This window comes from Myxocyprinus asiaticus, chromosome 32, assembly GCF_019703515.2.
Source record: "Myxocyprinus asiaticus isolate MX2 ecotype Aquarium Trade chromosome 32, UBuf_Myxa_2, whole genome shotgun sequence".
Taxonomy (NCBI): domain Eukaryota; kingdom Metazoa; phylum Chordata; class Actinopteri; order Cypriniformes; family Catostomidae; genus Myxocyprinus; species Myxocyprinus asiaticus.
This window is the reverse complement of record NC_059375.1, coordinates 42146297-42166577: the sequence shown is the minus strand read 5'-3', so window position 1 is coordinate 42166577 and position 20281 is coordinate 42146297. Positions and strand designations below refer to the sequence as shown.

The 20281-nt window shown below is 38.7% G+C and overlaps 1 protein-coding gene across 1 annotated transcript; it reads right to left on the bottom strand.

Annotated features, from left to right (window-relative positions):
- Positions 1-1727: 1727 nt before the first annotated feature.
- Positions 1728-15147, bottom strand: LOC127422971 (tripartite motif-containing protein 16-like protein). Its single transcript, XM_051666914.1, has 6 exons — positions 14508-15147; positions 7868-7963; positions 6218-6451; positions 5760-5931; positions 5525-5620; positions 1728-3096 (listed from the first exon to the last, which is right to left on the bottom strand). Exons 1-6 carry the CDS (start codon positions 15099-15101, stop codon positions 2516-2518), a joined length of 1773 nt encoding a protein of 590 aa, XP_051522874.1. The 5' UTR covers positions 15102-15147; the 3' UTR covers positions 1728-2515.
- Positions 15148-20281: the final 5134 nt, after the last annotated feature.

The following is a 20281-nucleotide window of genomic DNA, read 5'->3' as shown; positions in this document are numbered from 1 at the left end:
CCTCTTTTGTAAGTCGCTTTGGATAAAAGCGTCTGCCAAATGAATAAATGTAAATGTAAACTATTTTAACGTGTCAACACCACTCCAAACAACTAAAATCAGCCAGTAATTAAACTTCGCAAATTTCCGATTTTTTTCCCCCTTAAAGAGACAGTAGATATAATTCGAGACACCTTAAAGGGATTGTTCACCCAATATATGAACATTCTCTCAGCACTGACTCACCATCATGCCATCCCAGATGTGTATGACTTTCTTCCTTCTGCAGAACACAAATGAAGATTTTTAGAAGAATATCTCAGCTCTGTAGGTCCATACAATGCCATACAAAGTGAATGGTAACCAGAACTTTCAAGCTCCAAAATTCACATTAAGTCAGCATAAAAGTAATCCATACGACTCCAGTGGTTAAATCCATGTCTTCAGAAGTGATATGATAGGTGTGTGTGAGAAACAGTTAAATATTTAAGTAATTGTTTTTTTTTTTACAATAAATCTCCAATTTCTCTTTCACATTCTGAAATAAATAAAAAATGATTGAAATATTGATCTGTTTCTCACCCAATGTGATTGCATCACTTCAGAAGAAATATTAAACCACTGGAGTCATTTGGATTACTTTTTTGCTGCCTTTATGTACTTTTTTGAGCTTGAAAGGTCTGGTCACCATTCACTTGCATTGCATGGACTTACAGAGCTGAGATATTCTTCCCTTTAAAGGCACAGTTCACCTAAAAATGAAAATTATCTCATCATTTACTCACCCTCGTGCCATCGCAGATGTGTTTGACTTTCTTCTGCTGAACACAAACAAATATTTTTAGAAGAATATCTCAGCTCTGTATGTCCTTACAATGCAAGTGAATGGTGGCCAGAACTTTAAAGCTCCAAAAAGCACATAAAGGCAGCATAAAAGAAATCCATACGACTCCAGTGGTTACATTTGTGTCTTTTAAAGCATTACGATTGCTTTGGGTGAGAAACAGATCAATATTTAAGTCCTTTTTTACTATAAATGTTCACTTCTGGTTGCTTTCCAATGCGCGTTCATGAGAGGACGAGTTCATGCAGCCTCTCACGTGACAACGTAAGCGCATTAGCGTGTTCACACAAAAACTGATGGTTGTATCACAATGGTTTTTCCAATCCATCCTTTGTAAAATGAGTTGCACTGCCCACCTTAGCAAACTCGGATCAATGAAATCTTCTATAGTGGCAACTGTTTAAAATAGTTTGGAGTGACTGGATATTAAATCTTAAAAAACTATGAGACTCCAAACTTATCTGGTCCATTTCACCTGATGGCCCACTTTACCTGACATCACCCTATCTTAATAACCTCATGATCTAATATGCTCAAATGCCTGACATTAGTTTTGTAGACAAATACTATAAATTGTGCCTTCATATGCATTTCTTGGGAAAACTAATTTATATGATATTATAATTACTCATTATGTCATTACAAAAATGACACCTACATGTAGTAATATTTGAGTTTTTTTATTTGTTTCTTTTCATTTGTAAAAAATATAAACAGATGTGTATGCATCGATTCAGTTTTCAAATCCATTCTTAATATAGACCTTTAAAGACAAGCATCAGTCACGTGAGGAACATTCTCAGACATTACTTCTATTTACTTGTAGACTTTCTAACATTATATCTATACTGGTGGAACCGGTTGTGGCACACTTTAACAAAACACAGGAAGAAAAACCCACAACTCACTGTAGCAATTGTAGTTTTTATTTGCATAGACACATGATGTTTCTTTTGTTGACAAAAAAATGTCACAATGTAAAGAGGAACAAAGAGTAATAACATGAAAAACAGCAGCATACAGACAGTAAAGAGACTCATACCCATGAGCAACCCTAATGAACTGTACCATAATCTTCAGCTACGTCATCTGGGTTTGGTCTCTTGTGCAACGCTATAGCATAGACACATAGAGGAATATTTTCCTTGTGTATTAAAAATGAAATGAATGAAACTAAATTAGATATTTAAAAAAATCATGTAAGGCAAATACTCATGTACAATAAAGGCATTACTTTAAAGTATTTCTACAGAAGTGTCTACCAGACTTTCAGAAATATGCCCTGGTCAAGCGCAGGTTCTTAAAATGTATCAATTATATCTTGATTATTAGATACAGAATAGCAAGTAAATTAACAGGATGGAAAAAAGAGCTAAAGTTGCAAGTTAAAGTTGCATGTTAACTTAAAGGTAATTTTGATAATTTTTTTAACCTTTAAAACTGGGGTATTATTATCGTACCAATTTTGGTAATTTTATCGAACATCTTTCAAAATTGTGTGTATAATATTTTATTCAAAACATTAAGACATATGAGGACATGAAATGTACTACATAGCAGGAGTGACCCATATACATTATGACACATCTTGGAAATGGATTGTTGCAGTCATAAAACTTTAATGTCAGTCAAAAGTTAGTTCTCTAAAAAGATGGAAATGATGTGGGTACGAGGAGGAAGAGCAGCAGCAGTTTATGGAGGAGAGGAAACAGGAGACAGGGTTGTCTGAGATAGTGCTCCTCCAGGCTCCACCAAAACCACAACGTTCTCCTTCTTGGGAAGCCAGAACGCTGGGTAGAGCGGCTCGAGAAACTCTGCCTGGTACTGGTGGATGAGGGCCATGCTGTTCTCCACATCATAGAACGCCAGCATGCCACGAGAGTAGTCCACATACACGCCGATCCGTGTCACTTTCTGGACACTGAGCGGCGTCTCCACATCGCTGTGCCATGCGGAGAAGTTCCGGCCGTTCCACTGCAGGCACCAGGAGAAGTTATTTCCTGAGATGCTGCTGTTGCTCTCAGAGCCCTTGCGGTCGATGCTGTTGTACGTCAGGCCGACGTGTGTTCCCTCTCCTCGCATATCCACCTCGAAATAATGACGGCCTAGGTAGAAGCTTTCCACCGTCAGCACCTGTCGCAAGTGCTGGAAGCGCACGGGGAGGTCAGGATAGCTGTGCTGCCATGGTGTCGTGTTTGTGACCTTCTTTCTCTCTTCTGTGAGACGAAGAAACTGATGCGCTGTATCTGCATCAAAGCACAGTGGCGTGGCATCTATGAAAGAGAATAGACATTAGGTTTAAACAGGGATGAGTACATAATCGACTAATTGAGTACTTGTTCTGCACCATGGGATTTTCCCCCATTTTTCACCCAATTTGGAATGCCCAATTCCCAATGCGCTTTTTAAGTCCTCATGGTGGCGTAGTGATTCGCCTCAATCCGGGTGGCGGAGGATGAATCTCAGTTGCCTCTGCATCTGAGACTGTCAACCCACACATCTTACTTTTTCGGCACGTTGCCACGGAGACATAGCGCGTGTGGAGGCTTCACGCCATCCACCGCGGCATCCGCGCTCAACTCACCACGCGCCCCACCGAGAACGAACCACATTATAGCAACCATGAGGAGGTTACCCCATGTGACTCTACCCTCCCTAGCAACCGGGCCAATTTGGTTGCTTAGGAGACCTGGCTGGAATCACTCAGCACGCCCTGGGATTCGAACTAACGAACTCCAGGGGTGGTAGACAGCGTCTTTTACCACTGAGCTACACTTTGCGCATTTGTCTGCCATTATACTTTACTTTCCCTCTGAATCTCTCACCAAATCTCGCAGTTACATTGAGTTACATTGGCGCTGTGGATGTGTGTCATCAAGGTGTTGGATGAGAGAAGGATTTTTATTGACTTCTACTCTGTTAATATTCTGTTAATGTTGGAGTCGTGCAAACCAATGGATGAGGATCTGCTTTTATGTTGGAAAGAAAATGCGAAGCGTTACGAGAAACTCGGAAGCTTATCAGACCAGTTTGGGTGTATATGCGTTAAATCTTTATATACAGACAGAATGCATTTTAAAAAGCCAACTTTCACCACTAGCTTTTCTGAATAATAACATGTGAAATGATAAAAATGTGATAGCCTTTATGTATACCAGAGTTTATATATGTCTATTACCCTAATGCCGACAGTATTGGTTTCTATATAAGCTCTGTGTGAGTGCAAATGTTTTAAATCTTTTTCCCCGATTTTTATTAATGCATATTGTTAATTTGATTTTCTTCCAAAAAGAAAAGCATAGTTTGTTGAAGTTATCTTATTTTGATTTCGTATTTGGAAATGTTTGTGAAAAAAACATAATATACATTTCACGTACACGTCATACTTGTTATTTTTTTAACTTATATTTTAATTTACGAGTAATCGATTACCCTTTTTTTGTGGGTTAAAATACTCGACTACAAAATTATTTGAAAATGCCCATCCCTAATTCAGTGATTTAACAGACACTTTTATCCGTAGCAAATTACAAATTAGGAAAACAAAAAACTATTTATCGTACAGGAGCCAACAGTATTAGCAGTACCGCAATACTAAATTTCAAGTAAACCACATCTAAATCTAGAGCAGATGTCTAATTGTAGAAGAGTAGAAAAAATAAAGCATCCCATGAAGCATCGCAAATGACATAATTGAATTAAAAACAATGAAAAATATAGAACTATTGATTTAAAATAGCTGATTATAAGTATAGAAACAATATAATAAATGTGTTGCTAAATATTCTGATATATACAAATATATAAGTAGTTTTAGAGGGTCGGGAGAGCGACTCGATTGCTTCATTTACAATGCGTATTGCGAGTGGGCAGTTGCTCTTTTGCTGCACATTGTTTGCCGCGATTCTCTTCAGGATCATGGTTAGTGTAGTTATTAATGAGAAATTCCACTATTCAATTTTTTTTTTTTAAAGATTACGTTGAAATTCGCCGACTGATTGCTGTCACAGTGTTTATACTTTTGGGGCAATAAACGTTACAAATGGCTATCTTAGGGGGCCTGGATAGCTCAATGGTAAAAGATGCTGGCTACCATCCCTGGAGTTCGCTAGTTCGCTAGTTTGAATCCCAGGGTGTGCTGAGTGACTCCAGCCAGGTCTCCTAAGCAACCAAATTGGCCCGGTTGCTAGGGAGGGTAGAGTCACATGGGGTAACCTCCTCGTGGTTGCTATAATGTGGTTCATTCTTGGTGGAGCACGTGGTGAGTTGAGAGTGGATGGTGTGAAGCCTCCATACGTGCTATGTCTCCATGGTAACATGCTCAACAAGCCACATGATAAGATGCGCAGGTTGACGGTCTCAGATGCGGAGACAACTGAGATTTGTCCTCCACCACCCAGATTGAGGCAAATCACTACACAACCACAAGGACTTAAAAGCACATTGGGAATTGGGCATTCCAAATTGGGTGAAAAAGGGAGAAAAAAATCCCCCCCCACAAAAATACAAATGGCTATCTTATAGAGTTCTTTGCATATTGGGATAGGAAACAATATTTTAACAAATAAAATTACACACTTTGCCTTTAATTTAAACTCTGATGGACCTTGAATTACCTTTGTTGTACCATAGTTAAACAACATCAAATGAAGAGTATTTGGGAATGGGATGATGGAATTTGTAGCTGTTATGAATACTCACATTTAAGGAAGTCATCTCTGGTCTTCGGGTTAGGCATTGTCATGTTCTGTTTTGCTGCAATATTGGAATAAACCGTCGTCTTTATGCCCACATTATCTGTGAATTGGAGCAAGATATTAGCGATAGCAACATTACACAGTGCTTTATACAACAATGTTGTGGTTTATTTTTGTGAAATGTGGTGGTTTGGTGGCAGATGTTTATTGTTTGTGCTGGTATGTGCACACATGCTGACCATTTTTGCAGGTGTCTTTAAGTTTATTGGTATATGAGGTGAGCAGGTTATCGCACATCTCTTTCGTGGATTGCGTGATGATGCGGCTGAAGGACTGAAGTCGATCTATGAGGCCGATATAAACACCAGGTAAAGACACGTCAGTCACTTCCTTTTTCCACTCTGAATACTCCTGAAAACAAAAAAAATATAGCTTTATTTCATACTGTATCTATTAAACCTATGAATGGCTTACTTAAAGTTGACTCTGAATGTTAAACTTAAACTTTGGATAGAGTATTTTAAAGACTAACATACTGCCAAACATGTAATTTTTTTGTTCTACGAGTTTGGAATGACATGAAGGTGAGAAAATTATGACATAATTTTACTTTTTGGCAGAGAGCATCGACAAAAATGACACTTCACCTGTCAGAGATATGTCGGAGATACTTCGAGGTCATGAACTGATGTCATACCTGCAGGAAGTCAATGTCATTTTTGTTCTTGGTGATTTTCTCTATCTGTGTCTGTGTTTTCTTCAGGTCAGTACAACGTTGTTCCAGATGAACTCGGATTCCTTCAGCCTGTCGCAGTGCCTGACGTTCTTCCACCTCCAATATCTCGCTCACATCCTTCTTCATCTGCTCCACAGCCGCCAGCAGAATATTGAATTGCTCCTCGATCACGCCATGCACCTCTTTCACAGACGCCTGCAGGTAAAGACAGAGAGATTGTGCAATATATCTGACATTTCTAAGTGAAAGAGTCATCTGAGAAGGTCATTTAAGTCTCAGCATGTTGATGAGATCAGTTGTGTCAACGCAGTAATCCTTGACCTTTGAGTTTCATCTGATAAAGTTTTAACAAGAGGCGTTGGCTCTGGAACAGTCGAGGCTACAGGTGTTGGCTCTGGGACAGTCGAGGGTACAGGCATTGGCTCTGGGACGGTCGAGGCTACAGGCATTGGCTCTGGGATGGTCAAGGCTACAGGCATTGGCTCTGGGACGGTCGAGGCTACAGGCGTTGGCTCTGGGACAGTCGAGGCTACAGGCGTTGGCTCTGGGACGGTCGAGGCTACAGGCATTGGCTTGGGATGGTCAACGTTACAGGCATTGGCTTTGGGACAGTCGAGGCTACAGGCGTTGGCTCTGGAATGGTCGAAGCTACAGGCGTTGACTCTGGGACGGTCGAGGCTACAGGCGTTGGCTCTGAGATGGTCGACGTTACAGGCGTTGGCTCTGGGACAGTCGAGGCTACAGGTGTTGGCTCTGGAACGGTCGAGGCTACAGGCGTTGACTCTGGGACGGTTGAGGCTACAGGCGTTGGCTCTGGGACAGTTAAGGTTACAGGCGTTGGCTCTGGAACGGTCGAGGCTACAGGCGTTGGCTCTGGGATGGTTGAGGCTACAGGCATTGGCTCTGGGACGGTTGAGGCTACAGGCACTGGCTCTGGGATGATCGAGGCTACAGGCGTTGGTTCTGGGATGGTCGAGGCTACAGGCATTGGCTCTGGCTCGTTAACCGTGACAGGCGTTGGCTCTGACTCGTTTACTTTAATATATGTTTCATTGTGGGATGTGTTCAACAGATCCAACCCATGTTAAATGTAAATTATTAATAGTTTGAATCTTATAAAAGCTGCCAGTGCTGTGATGTCATTTGTGTATCATTGTCTTGTTTTCCAGTAAAAATATCTAAATATTCTTAAACAAGATATATTTACTTTACAAGTAAAATGGTCTTGTATCTTAAGATATTAAGTCTTGTTTTCAGAGAAATCTGATAAAATTATGTAAACTTTATGCTGAAAACAAGAAAAAAAATAAATAAAACTTAATATTTTTTACAAGTAAATATATCTTGTTTCAAGAATATTTTGATATTTTTACTAGAAAACAAGAAAAACATACAAATTAAGAAAAAAATTTATTTGCAGGGAAAGAGAAAATGTATTTTCCTTCTTATTTTTCAAAATGTTATCTGTCAGCTAAAGACCACCTTTCACCATCCAATCAATTTGTTGTGGCTCAAAAAAGGTTACATTTGTTTCCCTCTTTGTGTATGCTGTTTCACTCAGAAATATGTCACATTACAGAAGTAAAATAGGTAGTTAATTCTGCATGTTACCTCAATAGACACAGCGTTGACCTGTAGTTTGTTAATGGCGTTCTCAGCTGCTGTGACCGTCTTCACCATGTCTGTCTGTTTGTCCTGAAGCTCTCTCTGTAAACACACATCATATTTGTGATACATGATTACAGCAAAAAGCCAGTTTCTTGTAATTTTAAAATATCACATTTATTGACACAGAAATAACGTTTCGAGAGTCTCATTTGTGGTGTTTGCTAAGGGAAGCATCACTATTGCTCATACTTTACTTACACATATTATTCCACTCTAAACATTGGTTCACATGCACATTTTGTGCATTATACTAAATAACTTTACCCGAAACCAGCATCTCTGTGGACTAGTGTGCAATTGGAGAGGATCTCCATGGTATTGTTTTTCAGTATTTTACTTTGCATTCCACAGGCAAGTTCAGACAAACCCAGATTTCCTCTATTGAGCACACGGCTCATGTTCTAGAAGCTTTTGTTACTTTTGTTCCATGTGTTGGTTTACTAGAGGGAGTATCTCGAACAGTAGAGCTTTGAGATTGCTTTTAAGTCTCAAACCATGATATGTGTTTCTCCACCCTGTGAACCCGATAATCTCAGAATTATCTCGACTCTTTTTTCACTCTTAAACCCCTCTCTCATTTTTCAGAACTCGATCCAGTTAAAACATGCTCCGGTATGTTCATGAGATGTTCGTTTGCCAAACAGGTGAATGTTTGTTCACCGATGAAAGAAAAAGAGTGCATTATCAATCTGTGTCTCATAAACATGTCCTGATGAATATATGAAACTGATCTGATGTCATTTAAAGCTCACTGGACAGAATGCAAGCATTACTAGAATTTTGCTCACACTTTATGTAGGAAAATAAATGAGAAAATACTCATTAAAAACAACTAGCTTACATCCTACAATGTACATAAATGAGATTCATACATTAGGGGCAGTGGTGGCTCAGTGGTTAAGGTGCTGCATTACTGATCAGAAGGTTGGGGGTTCAAGCCCCATCACTGCCAAGATGCCACTGTTGGGCCCTTGAGCAAGGCCCTTGACCCTATCTGTTCCAGGGGTGCCACATCATGGCTGACCCTGCACTCTGATCCCAGCTTAGCTGGGATATGTGAAAAAAAAAAGAATTTCACTGTATATGTGCAAATGTATAATGTGTGATAAATAAAGAAAATTATAATTATTACATTCATGTCATGACTTTACTCTTGAGGTTAATGGAGCTATAGTTGTTCTATGAAAGTCAGCTGTGAGGAAGTCATTCTTTTAAATGTAATTAGATACATTTTGCTTGTATAATGACACTTCTGTCAACCAGAGCTGTCAGGCAATATTGTTTGTGGTATGTACGTTACGTAACTCAGTCCAAAATCCTTAAACATCCCCAAACATGCCTTAACTCAGTTCCACATCGGCATTCTGAATTAATCGAAACTGAACACACCTCGCTAAACTCTACACACATGAACAAGAGATCAAACAATCCACCCTTTTTTGTGTACACAGTGTTGACACAGCTCTTTTCCATACTAAAGCGTACCTGCGACCAGGGACTGTCAAGCCTGGAAAAAAAAAAAAACACCATAAAAGTAGTCCATAGAGCTTGAGTGCTATTTACCAAGTCTCCTGAAGTCATACGATATAGCTTTGAGTAAAAAACAGACTGAAATAAGTCATTATTAAATCACATTCACACATGCCACATATATATTTAAACCAGGTTTGATTTCAATGAGAAAAAGCTATCATATGGCTTCAGAAGACTTTAAATATAGTGTTTTTTGAATGTCCTTTTTGGAGCTTGATAGTCTCTGGTCACTGTATGTTTTCGTTGTATGGTGAAAAGCAGCGTGAACATTCTGCTAAACATCTCCTTTTGTGTTCCACTAAAGATCTCCTTTTGTTTCTTTCTGTCTGCTGAACACAAACGAAGATTTTTAGAAGACTATCTCAACTCTGTATGTCCACATAATGCAAGTGAATAATGACCAAAACTCTGAAGCTCCAAAAAGTACATAAAGGCAGCATAAAACTCCAGTGGTTAAATCCATGTCTTCAGAAGCGATCTAATCGATTTAGGGTGTGAATAGACCAAAATACAACTCCTTTTTCACTGTACATCTTGCCATTGCAGTCTCTAGGCACGATCGTAATTTAACAGGGTTCCCGCAGGTCCAAGTCTTAAAATGTCTTAAATTCAGTTTTCAAAATTTAAGGCCATAAAAAGTCTTAAATATATTAAATGTTATAACAAAAGCCTTAATCATCATTTAAAGAGGTCTTAAATTTAGGAACAGAAAAACAGATATCACGATATTGCCCTAATGTGATTATTAAACTGCACAATCTGTGATTAAATTAAATAAATCTATAGTCTGTAATGCGGCCCACGCTTCAAAGTGAAGAGGCGGCACTGTTGCACATTCTCCGAGCACGCAGGGAGCTCATGATACAGTGTTTCCTGCGATTTCAGAGCGGTCCAAAATCAGGCTTATTTTTGTTTTATGACATTGTTTATTTTACAGTGTGTATATAGTAATAAGTTGTAGATGATTGTAAGAGTGCATATTTTATGCATATTTCCCTTAAAAGTTTGTGTGAGCAACTGGGAGTACAGACATTTCAAAATAAGTCCCCGGTGAATTTTCTGTTTGTTAAAACTCCTGCGTTATGCACCAAATCTGATTTTGTTTTCCTAGTTTTTATTGGAAATTTGGCTTCTTGTTGCTTCTATGTCAGTGCCCATCACAGTAAGTAAAAACATTTTTAACACACTCAATATATAAATTAAAAAATTATCAGTTTTTATCATCTGGATTTATCAGACTACTGATGTCAAGATTTATAGTAAAAAGGAGTTATATTTTGGTCTGTTCTCAACCAAAATTGATTAGATCGCTTCAGAAGACATTGATTAAACCACTGGAATCGGATGGATTACTTTTATGCTACTTTTATGCTAGTTTTGGTCATTATTCATTTGCATTATGTGGATTCTTCTAAAAATCTTCATTTGTGTTCTGCAGAAGAAAGAAAGTCATACACATCTGGGACGGCTTGAGGGTGAGTAAATGATGAGAGAATTGTCATTTTTGGGTGAACTATCCCTTTAAGTCTTGATTCTCCAGTGTTATATACAGTCACAAAGTTCTGTGCTTGTATTGCAAAACCTCACATTGGCTGCTTTGAAACACAGCCTAATTAAAGTTCTTTTATTTGCTTGACATGCAAATAACTCAGCAGCAATATGGCAGAGAAGGTGACTTGGAATAATCACACAGTGTTCACATTCGGTCACGGAAAAAAATCCTTTAGAAAAGAGCTACCCTAAAGGGAATGTTTTAAGCCTGTTGAAGCCTCTTCAATGGTTACATAATCATAAACATATGTTTCCTCTAGGGTTAAGGTCACATTCTCTTTAAAACTTACCCAACATTTGTGCTGCTTTACTAATGCATGTTTGTGGGTTGTTTGTTTGTTGGAATTTGTGGTCATGTGACGCTTAAGCACTGTACATTCTTGGGAGAAATATCAGAAATGTTTTTCTTTCTTTTATCTTTTAAAAAAAAATAAAAATGTTCTCCCCTTTTTCTCCGCAATTTGGAATGCCCAATTTCCAATGTGCTCTAAGTCCTCATGGTGGTGTAGTGACTCGCCTCAATCTGGGTGGCAGAGGATGAAACTGCCTCTGTGTCTGAGACCGTCAATCTACGCATCTTATCACGTGGCTTGTTGAGCGCGTTACCACGGAGACATAGCGCACGTGGAGGCTTCACGCTATTCTCCGTGGCATCCACGCACAACTCACCACGTGCCCCACCAAGAGGGAGAACCACATTAGAGTGACCACGAGGAGGTTAACCCAACATGACTCTACCCACCCTAGCAACCGAGCCAATTGGTTGCTTAGGAAGCCTGACCGGAGTCAATCAGCACGCCCTGGATTCAAACTTCTGACTCCAGGTGTAGTAGTCAGCGTCTTTACTTGCTGAGCTACCCAGGCCCCCTGATGTTTTTCATTCTTGAGTGTATGATTAAACATAGACGTCATGAAGTTACATACAGAACAGAATACAAATGACCACTAAAAATGGTTGATGGTCCTTTATTAGGCATCTCCATGTTATTTCATGATTAAACAATCCCAATGATAAGGCTTTTAATCAGAAAGAGAGACATAGCATGATGACTGTTGCCAAAGTACAAATGATCTATTATTTAATGTGCACTGATTTGGCTTGGTTACAAAAAAATGTTGTTCTAATCAGAGCAAAAAAGAGGGAAGATACAATGTTCTGTTCCTTATTTCATTGAAAAGATTCATAAGTGGCATAAGGAAGAGACATTTGTGTTTTTGAGTGCTGTATTGTAAGGTACAATGGAGCTAAAAGTTAAAAATGGAAGTAATTATCTTCCCCATGTTAAAGTCGGCATGCTGTTTCCGAGAGTTCCAGTACCCCAGGATCTGGCCACATTATGCCGAGTCACTGACAAATGCCATATATCAGATATCTTTGCATCTGCTCAAGTGTGTTTGCATTCCCCTGTGACATGATTCAGATGTTGCATTTTTTCCTCTAACATAAAATTTTTACTCCACCGATGGTTAGGTTTAGGTTTGGGGTATGGCTTGGAGGGTTCAGTTTATAAAATATGCATTCCTCTTCACTGTATTACAGCCTGAAAACAACTCGCTTTACAACTTGCTTTTGGCGCCCCTCTGTGGACATTAGACCCAGAAAATGGAGCTCACATGTGCCCATACGCCCAACAGCACTTACCGCTTTGGCCACTGGGGGCAGTGTTTCGAATTTCAGTAAGAACGCGATTTCAGCTTAAAGGGGCGGTCACACTAAACTTTGAGCACGCACATTTTTTCGTACAACGCAACTGACCAGGATATGATGTCACGCGGGAGGACTTCTGATGTAAGTAAATAATACATCACAAATAACAAATAATATTATATTAAAAAAGTTTAAATATATTGTCTACTCACTTTCTTGCAACAATATAACACGCAGCTTTAAAATATGTATTCTTTGTATTGAGCCAAGAGATCAGCGTGTGCCGTTTAGATCTTCTATTGGTCACGCGTCCTCTCGTCATACGAATTCACGGTTCAAGCTTGAACATTGGTGTACAGCGTCGTATGAAATTTCTTTGCATGAGCTTGCATTTCCGGTCTCCCGTGTTCGGATGCCTTTGAATGGGAGTGAATGGAGTGCGAAGTGTAGCGTGACCGCCCCTTAAGTCAACCTGTTGTTTCCGATTTTACTACGATTTGTAGGTTGATTTCACCTTAAAGTGTAAATACAGTGGCTCTATAAAAATATTCAGTTTGTTTATTAGCAATATATATATATATATATATATTTTTGCAATTCCATTTGGTGGCACAGAAATTACTGTATATTCTTCACCTTTAAAGGAAATGTGATTTTTTTCTAGTCTCAAAATATAGATGTAAACTGAAAAGGTAAAAAACTTTTTGATTAAAAAGTATGTCAATATAAAGGCAGCTAAAGTATGCAAATATAAAGGGAACTATATTGATTAAGTGTAGATATAGGGACAATAGGGATATGGCATAATTTGTCAGCATAAGCAAACACTTTTGATATGGCTTGATGTTTTTGAACACAATTAAATTACATACTAATTCAAAATAATCACTTTGGCTTTAATTTTAGCTACAACATCACTGATATTTTTTTTTCACCCCAGTTTTACTTATTTGACATTACAGAAAAACTGTTGATTTAACTGCCTTAATCAAAATTGAAGTCTTTTTTTCTCAAAGAGCTACCAATGCCTGAAACATAATAAATAAATAAATAAATAAATAAATAAAAAATATTAAAAGTAAGATCAAACTACCTCAAAATGTTGCATCAGTAGTTGTAAAAAATAAATATAAATACAAAGTCATTATTTTAAGATATTATCCCATGCTGGCATGACAAAGCAAACATACTGTGGCACTACAGACTTTGTTAAACCCCTAAACAAAGACCAAACTTTCTAACACTAACTTATTATAGAGTTTTCAAGCTACATACACCAAACTTGGCACAGACCTTCAGACTGTTCTGAGTTAAAATGCAACATATTTTCTAATTGATCAGATTTTTGATTTTCTTGTATCTGACCTTCAAAGCAGCCAAAAATCCCATTGATTTACACTGACATATCTATCTATCTGACCTTTTCTGTTGGGCCTATAAAACCTAGTTTTGAGTTCGTATCTCATTATTTTGAAATACAAGCTCTTTTTTTTTCAAGATACCTCATTATTTTGAGAAACTCTCAATATTTTGTATCTCTTATTTTGAAACCATGTGATTCCTCAGACATTACTAAAATATCACTTTGTGATATTTGTGATCAATTTGTGAATCCAAGTATGAAGAAGACCTCCATGTACCCATTGTCACATTTATGAAGCCCCAAGATGGCTAGTTCTAAACAAGAGATACTACCCATAGATACTGTATTTGAATATTTGAAATGTCATTGTTTTGAAATGATCTCTCAAACTAATGACTTGTGTGCTGGATTATTAATTTGACATGGCAGAATCATGCTTCCATAGGGACAAAGTGCTGTGATGGTGTGTAAGTTGGCATGTACCCTACCTCTATTTTCCTGCGCGCTTCAGTGATGGCAACAGTGTTGTGTCCGCGATGTTCCTCTAACAAACACTCCTGACACACACATAATGCATCAGCGCAGCAGTACAGCTCCAGTGGGCAGTGGTGAGTCTCACATGTGCGTCTCTCAATGTCTCGCAGCGGCTCCACCAGCTTGTGGCTCTGAAACTTGACGTTCTCCAGGTGCGGCCTCAGGTGAGTCTCACAGTACGACACCAAGCAGGTCAGGCATGACTTCTTGGCCTGATACAGATGGTCAATGCAGGCATCACACACCACATCATCTGGTCTCAGCACGTCCTCCAAAACGTCCTGGTGCTCTTGAGGTTTCTGAGGGTCTTCAGACTCCTGGAGGTCTTCCTGAATCTTGCTCTCCTCTGTGGTCTGACTGTCTTTCTCTCCTTCTTCCTGTTTCTCCATGTCTTCTTTGGTCTTGATCAGAGAGATCCCATTCACTTGAGTCTTCTCCATCTCTGAAGGCTTCACATTGCAGCTGCAGTACTCTGAATTCTTCTCCTTGAGTTTGTCTGAACACATGCTGCATGTTGGCAGGTCTGCCACCAGAACTATATCGCCCATGACTGCTCTCCTTCTGTCTGAGCTTCGACTTCAGTTTAAAGTTGAAGCCAAGCCCAAAGTTACTAGGCGAGTTGGAGTTTAGCCACTCCCCTCTGAAACTAAAACATTCCATCTCCTACTGATACAGCCTGAGGCAGTGGGCGGGGCCACACGGTGCTGTGGGCAGAGATAGTATGCAGAGCATGACGGCATGTGGTTGCAAAACTGTTAAGGTAGTTTGGTGAGGTTGATAATATGGTTGCAGGCTGATATTGGCCTAATTTTGCCACATCTATACAGGGTGTAGGCAGGGGCGGATTATGACTAGCAAGGGCCCCAGGGCCAATTGTCTTTTACAGTTGACATCTACGCAATTAAGTACAGTCAGATTAATTCAAACACACAGCACTGATGTGGTACAGAAACCGCTCAACCGAAACAGGTTCGCTGAACAGTCACTGTTCTTAAAGAGACAGTACCATTTTAACCTTTGTTACACATCATGTAAACTCAATGTAAATACTACAAATTATGCATACAAAATGCATATATTTAAAGGGTCCACAAGAAATTATGAAATATTTAACTTCAAAAACTTTTAATATTGAGGAATTTAAAAAATACAGTAGGCTCCTTCAGTATCTATGCAGGGGTTTGATGAAATTCGGCAAAGAGTTCAGGCTGTTCTGGCTCGCACTGCAATAACTTTTCAATTTATCTGAATGATGGGGTGCGTTCCATTCAGAAGTGATGATCATCCCTACACCCTATTTCCTTTAAAGACATTACCCTCCATTGTGAGAGCTTTGAAGGGCTGAAAAGTGTGGCTAAAAAATAGTGGTCATCTGGAAATTGTTTTGGGAAATTCTGTTTGGAACGACCCTACAGCTTGGCTACCATTATCATTCTTCCATCGAAAAGCCCTGCAAAGGCATCATTTAAGCCTTTTCAAGTGTCCAAAAATCTAGACTACATTACATTGACAGAATGTTTAAATGAGCTACGAATCTGTTTTCGAATGTTTTCAGATTTCAGACTTCAGCTCTCAAAACTTACACACAAGTCCTTTAATCTGCTTTATGCTCTCTTTCTTTCTTGCTTGCTTGCTTGCTTTCTTACTGTAAAAACTTCTAACTTCAAGCATTTAAAACTATTTAAAACTTTCAGACAAGGTTTTGTCAGACCAACATTATAGTTTGTCTTAACAAACTTTATGTATTTAGTTTAATCAGTACTTTTGAACCACACACAAGTAAATATATATATATATATATATTATCCCTTTTTCTCCCAATTTTGAATGCCCAATTCCCACTACTTAGTAGGTCCTCGTGGTGGCACGGTTACTCACCTCAATCCGGGTGGCGGAGGACAAGTCTCAGATGCCTCCGTCAATCCACGCATCTTATCACGTGACTCGTTGTGCATGACACCACAGAGACTCACAGCATGTGGAGGCTCATGCTACTCTCCACGATCCATGCACAACTTTCCATGCGCCCCATTGAGAGCGAGAACCACTAATTGTGACCACGAGAAGGTTACCCCATGTGACTCTACCCTCCCTAGCATCAGGGCCAATTTGGTTGCTTAGGAGACCTGGCTGGAGTCACTCAGCACACCTTGGATTCAAACTCGCAACTCCAGGGGTGATAGTCAGCGCCAATACTCGCTGAGCTACCCAGGCCCCCGTAAATATCAATATTTTCTTTTTCCCAACCACCTAAGCCAAGTTATTTTTGTAATGTAGAGCAAACATGCAGTTATAGCAATGAATAGTATAATAAACATTTTTGTTCGACAGCCCTTTTATACAAAGAATGAAGCTTAACCATATAAAGCCTAACATAAGAAATAATAATAATAATAATAAACCTTTTTCTATAAAATAATGCAATTTTTAGCACATGTTGCTTGAATTCAATAAATACTAATGAAATATCAGTAACTTGAAATATCAGTGTAGAGCCGAGGAGGGCGGGGCCGGGCTGGAATGAGACACACCCGGTCCCCAATCAGCCTGATGGGGCGCGAGGGATAAAGGCAGCCGGGGACGACAGTTCGAGAGAGAGAGAGAATTACAGACAGCTGTGCTGTGTTTTTAGTTGTGTGTTTTTGGTTGTGTTTTTTGTTTAATAAATTGTTATTTAAGTTGTCAAGCCGGTTCTCGCCTCCTCCTTTCCACTGAACCCCCCCTTACACTGGTGTCCCCGGCCGCCTTTATCCCTCGCGCGCCCCATCAGGCTGATTGGGGACCGGGTGTGTCTCATTCCAGCCCGGCCCCACCCTCCTCGGCTCTACAATCAGTAACAATATAAACGTTATTGTTAATTTTACTTTATCCAAATCAGCAAAGATTTCACATAAAAAAGATGAGTGCATCTTTTTTGGAAATTATGTTATAAGGTCTTCTACTTCCAGAAGAGCATGGAAACTTTCAGCAGGAGACATCTCATACACATCATAATGATGTAGAGGCTTTAGAAAGTCACGTATCAAATATGATACGTGTGGCGTTATAATTTTTAAGAGTAGCTCAAAAATGTTTATTAGAAACAGGAAGGCAAAAGGGTCCTATAAGAGGGATGGGGCCCTCATAGTCACAAGGACCTGTTGAGGGGGCCTTGTATAAGCTTTGATGCCCACATATTTACTGTAAGCATATACAAACATTTGTTTTCAAGGTTGATGGGATGCGAGACCTTGCAGCCCAGGGCACCCCGGGCCCCCTGGGCACTGGCCCCATTGGCCCGGTCCGTAATTCACCTATGGGTGTAGGATGGTGTGGCTTGGAGATTTAATTAATAGTGTAGCCAAAATAGAAAATTCAAAATTTTATGCAGAAGGACAGCGTCAGTCATCATACATTTTTACAGTATATTTTTGTATGTGTGAACTAGCAATTTAAGACACTGAGTGTACTGTAACTCACTTTAGAAACAAGTATTTGCTAAATGACTACTAATGAAGTAGCGAACTTCCTGACGTACACAGACTTCTAAGAGAAGTACAATATAATCTATAGTCAAAAGTCATATCTCTCTTTGATTAGAACTATTCCTCCTGGTATGGTTCAGCTGATTAAAGGCACTCATCGGTGTTGACAAGGTTGATCAATTTAACTATTTCTGGCATCTGTTTTGTAGAGAAAAACTGTAATAACAAAGTGCTAACAAAGTGTTTGACTAAAGCATGTTTTCAACTTAAAGTCAGAAAGAGATTGAGTCTTGTTTTGGAGTTTACGAAAGAGGAGGTTGAGGATTAGAACAAAATATATTTATTTTCCTATTTTACCAAAGGCTAAAGAAATTAATTTCTAAATCATCAATGATATTTATCCTTGTAATGAGTTTTTGAGTGCACATCTTGTGAAAAAGACATCATTGGAACATTTATTTTATTTGTGTAACTTTTCCAAAAATTATTGGGATGATCTTCATGATTGGATATTAATGAAATATACAGTACCTGTCTTAGACTACACAAGTATGAAATATGTTGTTTTGTTTTTTTCTATAAGGAACCCTAGAGTTGAAATTGTGATCAGTACTATTGTGATATTGGCAAAATATGATATACATAAGAGCAGGTTCTTTAAAAACCATCAAATTTTCTTGCCATTCCAAAATGAGTTTTTTTGGTGTTTTATAAATCATTAAAATGTATGCATAACAAAAATGCCCTTTAATTATGCCATCTTATGCCATCAACTGAGGCTCAGTTTTTTTAATTTTTGAATGTTTGAATAAAAGAAAGAAAGAAAAAAATATATATTTTAGGAGGAGAATAGCACCAAAATAAATAAATAATAATAATAAAATGAACACATTGTGACTTTCAACAAGGCTGATCTTCTTCAGTTATAGAGGAAGTAGAGTTTATGAGGTGCTGCTGCCTGCTGGACAGAGAGACATACAACATACAAAATCGAAAACTCATTGAAATTATCTCATTATTATTATCTATAGAACACACACACACACACACACACACACACACACAAAGCTCTTTCCATATGACAGTTTATAGTGACTGCGGCAGTCAACACACACACACACACACACACACACACACACACACACACACACACACACACACACACACACACAAACCCATAGAACTATCATAGGATAAAGTGTTAGAAACACATTTAGTTTTAAAGCTGCACTATGTAATATTTTTTTGGTTAAAAATTGCCATTAATGATTGAGTACATAAACAATCAGTGTTCAAGACAATGTTCTTACTTTACCCCAGTTCACTATGGTAAGCCTATAAAAAATATATGTATCTTGAGCTGTCACGTCGGATTTGGCTCAAAATCACTGGCTTATGCCATACATCCTTGCGTCTTTACGTCATGTCCGTGAACATAGGAAAGAAGAACCGGCCATCTCATGTTCCGGCTGGAGAAACTACGTTCAGTTCAGTTCAGTCACACTCACACAGTTCAGGACAGCATCGCAACAATCTGGATGAATGTTTATCTGTTATCCGTTTGGAGTTGTTTACCTGCTATAATGCTTGTATTATGTTTTCTGGTAGGGTTGTTGAAGCTTATATTGCTTGTCATGCTTTTATGAATTGAACATTACTCGTGTTAACCGATCACAATGTATCTACGTTGTCGGGGGAAGTCACTGTGACATGTTTACTAATATTTATGACTTCTGAAATTGATTTGTAACTGTTATATTGCATATTTAAGCATATTGTTTTCATGTTTAATTAAGTATATTTTATCCCCATTATTATTGAGTCCTTGTTTTATGTTTTTAGTTTACTGTGTTATGTGTTCATTGCATAGACGTACTATTGTAGTATTATGGTTCACTTGCATTATCAACTGAGACTGTACAATATAATATAAAAATAATAAAGTCTTCTATTGAATGTGTCAGCCATTTCATGAGTTTCAGTTCTTCAATTGATAAGTATAGTAGGCTCTGAATATCTCCCAGTCATGATCACACAGAGGTGACGTCCCGGTAATCATGAGATTCATCCGCCAGAAGAGCAGTGCCGAAACACGACTGACGTAAAGTGTTCTTCTGCAAATTGCTTGCAATTTTTACTTTCAACCACAGATGTCCCTAGAGAGCACAAAGTTACATAGTGCAGCTTTAAGTCATTATTAACTGAATGTTATTCACACATTTAAACTCAGTTTACAGCTTTATTTGGTTTATTTGGTCAGTAAA

Excerpts from the sequence above, each read along its gene's own strand:
- LOC127422971 (XM_051666914.1), bottom strand. The coding sequence starts at position 15,101 with ATGGGCGATATAGTTCTGGTGGCAGACCTGCCAACATGCAGCATGTGT. Across the intron at positions 5,621-5,759 it reads TAAAGACACCTGCAAAAATG|ATAATGTGGGCATAAAGACG; the intron begins GTCAGCATGTGT and ends TCCAATTCACAG. Across the intron at positions 3,097-5,524 it reads CAGAGATGACTTCCTTAAAT|ATGCCACGCCACTGTGCTTT; the intron begins GTGAGTATTCAT and ends TCTCTTTCATAG.